Source organism: Ptychodera flava, chromosome 14, assembly GCF_041260155.1.
Source record: "Ptychodera flava strain L36383 chromosome 14, AS_Pfla_20210202, whole genome shotgun sequence".
Classification (NCBI taxonomy): domain Eukaryota; kingdom Metazoa; phylum Hemichordata; class Enteropneusta; family Ptychoderidae; genus Ptychodera; species Ptychodera flava.
The window spans coordinates 17955812-17964047 of record NC_091941.1 but is presented as its reverse complement, the minus strand read 5'-3'; the positions used below and the strand labels follow the sequence as shown (position 1 = coordinate 17964047).

At 37.2% G+C, this 8236-nt stretch overlaps 1 protein-coding gene across 2 annotated transcripts; it reads left to right on the top strand.

Moving 5' to 3' along the window:
* The first annotated feature begins 53 nt into the window (after positions 1-53).
* Positions 54-8182, top strand: LOC139149601 (endoplasmic reticulum lectin 1-like). 2 transcript variants are annotated; one of them, XM_070721431.1, is made up of 11 exons: positions 54-442; positions 2568-2747; positions 3324-3401; positions 3719-3808; positions 4236-4459; positions 4879-5005; positions 5363-5485; positions 5745-5804; positions 6058-6152; positions 6398-6551; positions 7191-8182. In XM_070721431.1, the coding sequence occupies exons 1-11, from the start codon at positions 299-301 to the stop codon at positions 7263-7265; spliced, it is 1350 nt and encodes a 449-aa protein (XP_070577532.1). In that variant the 5' UTR covers positions 54-298; the 3' UTR covers positions 7266-8182. The 2 variants fall into 2 exon arrangements, with proteins under 2 accessions (XP_070577532.1, XP_070577533.1); XM_070721432.1 differs by having other exon boundaries at positions 92-442; positions 6401-6551.
* Positions 8183-8236: the final 54 nt, after the last annotated feature.

Sequence of the window (8236 nt, the reverse complement as noted above, 5' to 3'; positions counted from 1 at the left end):
AATCCAACTGCGCATTTGTGATGACCTTTACACTCTCTATTCAAATTAAGGACATGTCGCAGCTTATCATTGGATAAAATCTTCCTGAAGTGGCATTGTCGTGACGCGCTAGCCAATAGGAGAAGCTATTACATCGTCACCCATCTTGACTACACTGTTGGCTGATGTGGCATCAATAACATGTCGCATCTGTGCGGTAGTTCGTCTAGTAGGTGACAACGAAACGATACACATTACCGGATTATCGTACAGATGTGCAAGCGTGTTCATTTGAACATATATTGAGAAATTTAGAAACATGGCAAACACAGCGGCGTCTGCGTTCGCAGTTTGTCTGCTTACACTGTTAACCCGTTTATCGAACAGTTCCGATTTTGGTGCTTTCAATCCGGATGAAACACTATTTCAGATGCAGTGGCCGGGTAGGAGTCTTTCCTCGATGGTATGTTTCTGAACCATTTCCTATCTCTGTCTGGTAACCATAGATAAATTATGTAACTGTTTCTATGGAAATTAGGAATCAAAATTGCAAAGATAACGTAGCAATATGCCTGTAAGCTTTACCAGAATTATAGTTGTGTACAGGAAAAACAGATTCCTTCCGGTGCCGGGGATTCCTTGCAGTGCTTGGACACCTCTGCACAATGTATGTACATAGCAGCCACAGTTTACTTTTTAAAGAATTCACAACCCGTTGTTTCCATTGTATGGGTACTGGTCATTTGGACCCCATGCCAATTGGACCCTATGATTTGATGCTTTGCAGTTTTGGGTCAACATCCTTGTAGTCATTAAATATAAAATTTATGTACTGTGCATCATAGAAGATGTTCTTTACTTCGAAAATTCCCAACAAAGTTATGTTTTATTAACACAATGAATTCTCTGTTGTCAGAACAATAAATTGATGATATATATATATATATATATATATATATATATATATATATATATATATATATATATATATATATATATATATATATATATATATATATATATATATATATATATATATATATAGGCCGAGGCTATTGCCACGCGCGTGTCAATAGCCTGGCTATTGCCAAGTTGTCTATTGCCACACGCGTGGCAATAGACAACCTGGCTATTGCCACGCCATGGTTTTGAACGATAATTCTGAGATGTTTTTTTGACCTATAATTGACTCTCTCAATGGTTCACGTCCTGAATCCATATTTTTTTGCTGATAATTCGGTAAATCAAACGTAATCTGTTGCTCGGCATCAGAAGTAAAACATGACCGACCGTCACGTCTAATGAAAACGCGCAACGGACTACATCCATTGATCTCTGAGTATTCATCATCGTTTGTCATCAGCGATCTTTGCCTCGTACATGTTTTCAGGGAAAAAGAACGATTCGCAAAGTTTTTGGGACTAGTCTTTATTGTCGTTGCCAACCTGGAGCTCGACCATTCACTTCACGTAGCTACGCGTAGTATGGCTTCAATCGGCTTCAATCATGCTTGGCATAACTTGTGTTACATGGAAAATGAGACAAGTTGTCCACCCTGTTTCTTACCAAATCAAAAAATTAAAACCAGGAGTCACTATAAAAACTTTCGTGCCACAGAAAAAATTCGAAATTAAACATTCACTGGGGCCTCCATTCGAAAGTTCTGACGTCGCGTATACAGCATGCACTTAGTTCGTTGACGTGATGACGTCGCTGACAGATAGGTCACGTGGTCAAAGGTCATAGACAGACGTTTGCGGCAGGTCAGGTTGGCTTTCTCGCCCCCGAAACAATTTCTCTTGGGTTAAAATGAGTAAATTTTGAGTTGCTTTCCAGACAAGTTCTTTTTAAATGGTATCTTTCCGACCGGTCGTCCCCAAGCTTCGTCGACCATCAGACCAACTTCCCGAGCGCAAGGTGAATCGTGGCAGAAATATACAATTACACTTACTTGAGCTAAACTTGAGCACAAACTGGGAAAAGTTTACTTCAACAGTTGACAAAATCTGTCTCCGAAAAAATCTTAGCGTGTCAATAGCCACCTTGGCTATTGCCACGCGCGTGGTAATAGACACTCCGTTGTAGATATATATAATAGATAGATAGATAGATAGATAGATAGATAGATAGATAGATATACACACACACACACACACACCCTGTAATATCTGGAAACAAGTTTGAACAATTTCCAATTGGTCATTTGTCTTCTGAAATGCTTCCAAAGGGAATGACCATGTCATACTTTCTTGTGATGGTATACACAAATATACAAATTACAATGCATTGAATCTGTCACAGTCATACAACCACCAAATTATAACGGTACAGTCTCCCTCTTCGCTTTGGCAACATCAGACGGAGGGACATGGCAGAAGGGTTAACCCTTCCATCACCATGGTTTGGCCAAAATCATATTGTTATAGATGGTGATTGTGGACCTGTTTACAGGAAATATGGGTTGGACAGGTTTAATCTCAGGGACATGTCTGGTGGATACACTGCAAATAAGGAAAGTATTCCTTGTACAGGGAGACATGTACAAGATGGGACATTTGTCTTTTCAATTCACATTTGTATTCTTGCAGCATCCAGGCGTTATTGCGGAGGAAGTGATAATGAAAACTCTGGACAATGAAGAATATCGCTGCTATCTTCCACTTTCAAATGGTGCAGATGATGATGAAAGGAAAAGGCTGGAGTATAATGGCCCGTCTGGAGAAGAGTTAATACAGCCTTTATTCAAGCAACTCAATTGTATATACAGGGTGTGTAGAGATTTGGTAAAAATGGCATGATATCAAAGATAGCAGATACACTTTAGAGATGCCAGTGTTACTGTAAGAATATCTATGTGTATGGGATAGGATTTGTGGATAGAATTCAATGAAAAATTCCACTCACCACTTATTATATATTTGAAAACTCTGACTGTGAGTGTGAGTCATGATGTCATGAAAATATTGAGTAAAGCTTGAGGCACAACACATGCCTGACTCTCTTAGAGTATGTTGCGAGGGCATTCATCAAATGCTACTGTGCTAGTTTTCCAGAAATCTCACTCAAACTGTCTACTGTTGCTTGTTCTTTATCATTTCATCAGAATGTCACCTGTAAGATTTTTAACACTATCATAATCTTTGTATTGTTATCCATATACATGTATACCATTTACAGCATATCTATAGAAAGTCACTTTTACTTGTTTCAAATTTCAGTTTACCCTTGTATTCTTATTTCATGTCCTTTTTCCTATCTTTTTGTTCATGTTGTGCTTCATTCCCCCTGCAGTAGGGTCTGTTTTGTATTGCTTGTTTCATCTCTCTGTTTTCTGTATCTTTCAGCTTGAAGCATATTGGAATTATGAGTTATGCCATGGTAAATACTTGCGTCAGTACCATGAGGAAAAAGAAGCAGGCAAGGTAAGTGAAACTGTAAATACAGTGTACATTTTATCACATTTGTCCAATAAATACTATAGGGAACTCCATGTATGCAATTTTGAGCAGCGTTTATTAAATTCAGCTTTTTTGAAACTACATTAGTGCTTGATCAGCTTTATAAGTTCCAAGTCTATGAACAATGGCTGTTTTTGAAACTACAGTAGTGCTTGATCAGCTTTATAAGTTCCAAGTCTATGAACAATGGCTGTTTCCTTGGCAAATTCTGGACATTTTCGCAATTACCTCTGCTGAACTTGTGGATCTCAGAACAAGTGAGCAATCTTTTCTCTTTGCAGAATGTAAAACTTCAAGAGTATTATTTGGGAAGGTATACTTCCAAGAAAACCGTTGGAAATGATGATGTGGAAGAACCAGATGATGATGAGGTAAGTCTTCACTTGTCCTGTACTAAAGTCTGACATGTGTTATGTTTCAGGTCGTGACGGTCAATCATGACCCTTCCCCTCCAACACTTCAAGTTGGTTTTCACCCAACCATTCATTAAAGTGGTTGAGTCTAATAACCCCAAAATATGGGGGCAAGATCAGTGCAACGATCTATGCTTATTTCATGTAAACAATACCACCATTAGTTTTCCATGTTGATCAGATGGAAGTGTCCAAAATATGGTTAGCAGCTTTGTGATTAAAGCGTCTAAGTAGCATGTTTGCCACAAATAAATAGCACCGTGTGATTTTGGTATGGCATACAGCTTTCTGGAATTCAGCAATTTATTCATATTTAAATTGCTTTCTTCGACATTTCTCAATGAAGAACATTAATTTAAATGATTAATTTTTTTTATCCATAAAGATTCCAACCAAGAAGATTGACGGCAGAGAAGTGTCATATTATGAAGTGGTGATGGACGAAGGCACACCGTGTGATCTCAACAATGACTCACCCAGGAAAACCAGAATCCTGTATGTGTGTGAGCCAGGAAGCAGAGGGGAAATCTATATTCTTGAGGAAGTCAGTACCTGTGAATATGAAGTGGTTGTACTGACTCCAAATCTCTGCAGCAATCCAGCTTACAAGTGAGTCTTACATTTCTTTTCTGAGCTGAATCCTGTCATCTTTTGAAATTTGTCACGTAAGTTTTCACAAAGGGAAACAAACCTCAGCAAAAGATTAAAAATCTGAAAAGCTATGTTTGTTGCATTATTCATGATTTGTGTCTCAGTAAAGATTTTATTTCATGAAGTGAAAAAAAAGACATTGTATGTTATTTATGTAATACTCAAAAAAGTTAATGTAAATGTTGATAAACTTACCGGGAAGACTTCATTACGTACCACATGAGTAAAAATATTGACCTCCTGATGGAAGAACCACATGCAATTATTCTCCAATCCTAAACAAAATACAGATATATCAAGGCAACATTATGCAGTCATGTCTACACCAGCTTGATTGTGTGATGGTGATGTGTCCATGTCTTCTTTTCATCTATTAGACCAAAGGAGGCCCCAGTCAGTGAAATCCACTGCCAAGCAATATCAGGCTCACCTAGCAAACCTAAAAGGTTACAACAGCTAGAATCAGAAGGTTCCGTTGGACAGTACTCACCGAACAATCTCAGGGTAATCATATTCATTTAAGTTTAATACATGACAAGTATCAGTGATTTAATATTTAAAAAAAATTGTAATTTTGTAATATTTATATCATTGTGAATAGAGCTGCCCATAACCATAAATCAGGATTGAATTAAAGTAGCCAGCATCACACTTTCCAATAGAGGTGTGATTGCTGAATCTCTTTGTAGTAGACATTTAGTAATATTTTCTCCATGAACTTATACTTGACTTTTCTGCTAGCCCTATCATGTGAACAGTATTTCTCAACTTAGCATGGCTACCATTTCAAAAGTGAAAAACCGTATGATACTTGTCTATGAATCTCTTTTCATTGAAAGACTCATTGCTTCTACTCTGTAGCCTCCATCGCAGAGTTCAAGACACAAACACCAAATACAACAACCTAAAGAACAGCCTGCAGCAGAATTTGCAGACAAACAGTTGATAAAAGATTTTTTAGCAGGAGAGTACTGTCTCACTGGGGTAAGTACCATGACAAGAATATCAAAACTAAAAAAAAATTTCTTTGAAATGCTCATCGGAGGATGTTGCATTGCAAGGTAGATCATCAGTTTCTTAATGGTGTTAGGTACTTTTCTAAAACTGGAACAGAAATATGAAATCTGTAATTACACTCAATGGAGATTGTATCCGTAGTACAAATTGACTGAAATTGACTATGATCAGATTCTCACCTCTTGACCAAAGTCAAAGTCAGGTAATGTGTTATTTTTCTTTGCAGGGACAGGGATGGTGGAAATATGAATTTTGTTATGGAAAATATGCACTTCAGTATCATGTGGTAAGCTTTTCCAAGTCTCATCAAAGTTCTCTTTTTTGTCAACAAGTCTCCTGTGATAGATTTCTAATTGGTAGTACATGACGAGAATATTGAAAACAGTGAAAGTGAGACGGGTTCATGAATCCATAGTTGTGTAACTACTATTTGCGTTTGTTGAAATGATTTAATCAATATTGTTCATATGTACATGTCACATGGCTACCAGACTCTGCTGCATTTGTACTTACACTCAGTAATTGTATTGTTGTCGCAGGAGAGAAACATACGGACGGAAATCCGACTGGGACAGTGGGACGAAAAGGAACATAGAGACTGGTTCAGAAAAAACAAGAGATCAAAAGGTGTAAAGTAAGTGCCAAGCTTCCCTGTTGAGAAGCAAATTGCAATGCTCTCCCGCTGTGAAAATTTCAACTATTTAAATTGTGGCGAAAACATCTTAGATATACTGTAGATTTGGCTGATAGTTTAGCACCCTACAGAAAAAGTGAACTTTCAAAATTATATTAGCATGTTCGCAGCAAGTAATTTGAATAATAGAGCACAACCAACTCTTTTCCCCAGGAATTTCTGAGAGCAATATTCTTTCTTTTCAGAAGTGTTTACTTATATTATGGTCATGGTGATGTCTGTGATCTGACTGGCAAAGAAAGACACGTACAGGTCAAGCTCAAGTGTAAAGAATCCCAATCACCTCACTCTGTCAGTATTTATCTGGTTGAGCCAGCCACATGTGAATATATACTTGGGGTAAGTAATGGCATTTGTCCATCTTTACCGTATGGAAAGACATTTTTGCACACAAAAACAGGATGAAAATGACAATTTTGTGCTGTACATTATGTATTATTAGCTGAATACACAGGTTTATGTGCTGGAGGGCAAATTGTCTCCTGCTGCGAGGGCACATAAACCCATGTATTCAGGCATTACTATTATTATTATTACATGCCTCTTCACAGTGAACGGTATATGACAGATACATGCAAGGCATTCTCAAACAATTTTACCATTATCAACCAGCATCAAACAGAATTTCACAAAAGTCAAAATAGCAGTGTGTGCATGGCATGGATATTTTACATCTAACGTTCAGCTTTTACCTTGATGTTGATGTCAAAGGGCTTCATGTGACCGGACAACTATAGAAACCAGTCCATACATCGTTCACACAGCCCGCTAACTCCCCAGATGTTCCTATTCAAATCATTACACTAATTTTCAATGTAATAAAGACAACTGCTATATTTTAGGTTCACCATTGTATAAAATTTCCAGTATGTTGGTGTCATGCTTGTGAGAAAAGGTTGAGTCTTTCAGTATTAATATTTCAGCTATGAAAATCAATAACCCAGTGTATTGAAATTTTCTCAATTGTTTGTATTTCAGGTGGAATCACCGCTCATCTGTTCATTACTCAGTACAGCAGACGATGAAGGTGTTCTTCACCCAATCTTTGACTAGAACACGCACAAAGCCATTACATGTCACTTTTTTTTAATTTGTATGGAGTGCTCAAAAATAGTGAAAGGAAAAAGCAGTGAGCTTCTTTATATGATACACTGTCTGATCTCTTTGACAATAAAAACTTCCTTGTGACAGTTTGTTGATGTATGTTGGAAATTTGCCATGTGAGAAAGTTGTTTGGCTGGCATCATCCGGTGATGTGAAGAAGTAATGACTGCAGTTTCGGTGACCGTGCCACGATAAAAGTTGCATACAAGCAATAGGTCACCGGTCTCTACCAGTATGTGCAAAGACCTGAGACCAACTTATATTTTGACAATCAAGTCTAGTAGGATGTCTTTGGTCATTCTTCTGAAAGAGGATTGTTGCTTTTTCACTTACAAAGTACTCCAGAAAGATCATGACAATCCTGAGTCTTTTTAATCACAAATGATATCGGACAACATGACAAATATCTTACAAATCTGTCACACATATGAATGACATGAACCCATTATTCACCACAGATCTTCCATGCTTTTATGTTAATGTCTGCGATCACTGTATGCTTTTACAATTACTTGGGTTTTTTGTACAGTTTATTTATCATGCACTATTGTCTCTGCATGAAAGCACCATTTGTTCATAGGGGTATGCACCATCTGACTATGCAAGTGCTTTTTGAAGAATCTTAAAACCTCACAGACAGAAAAGGAGACTTAAATCTTACTAAAAGTAACCTGCACAGCTTACAGACAAAACAAGTAGAAACATTGGAAAGTTTTGCCATGTGGGAATATGCAATAATTAATTTAATTTCACAATTTAATTTCGAAGAGGTTAGAGAAGTTCACAATTCCCTCAACTATATGGTTTGTCTTGTCATATAATTTTATTGGATTAAACATTTCAATAAAAAGTTATTTTATTCCAAAGTGCAAAGTTGTCTTTGATACCTTTGACCATTTACCACAAGGATAAAAATACAT

Coding starts and splice junctions, on each gene's coding strand:
- LOC139149601 (XM_070721431.1), top strand. CDS start 299: ATGGCAAACACAGCGGCGTCTGCGTTCGCAGTTTGTCTGCTTACACTG. Junction 3,402..3,718: donor AGGAAAAAGAAGCAGGCAAG/GTAAGTGAAACT, acceptor TTCTCTTTGCAG/AATGTAAAACTTCAAGAGTA. Junction 6,153..6,397: donor AAGAGATCAAAAGGTGTAAA/GTAAGTGCCAAG, acceptor CTTTCTTTTCAG/AAGTGTTTACTTATATTATG.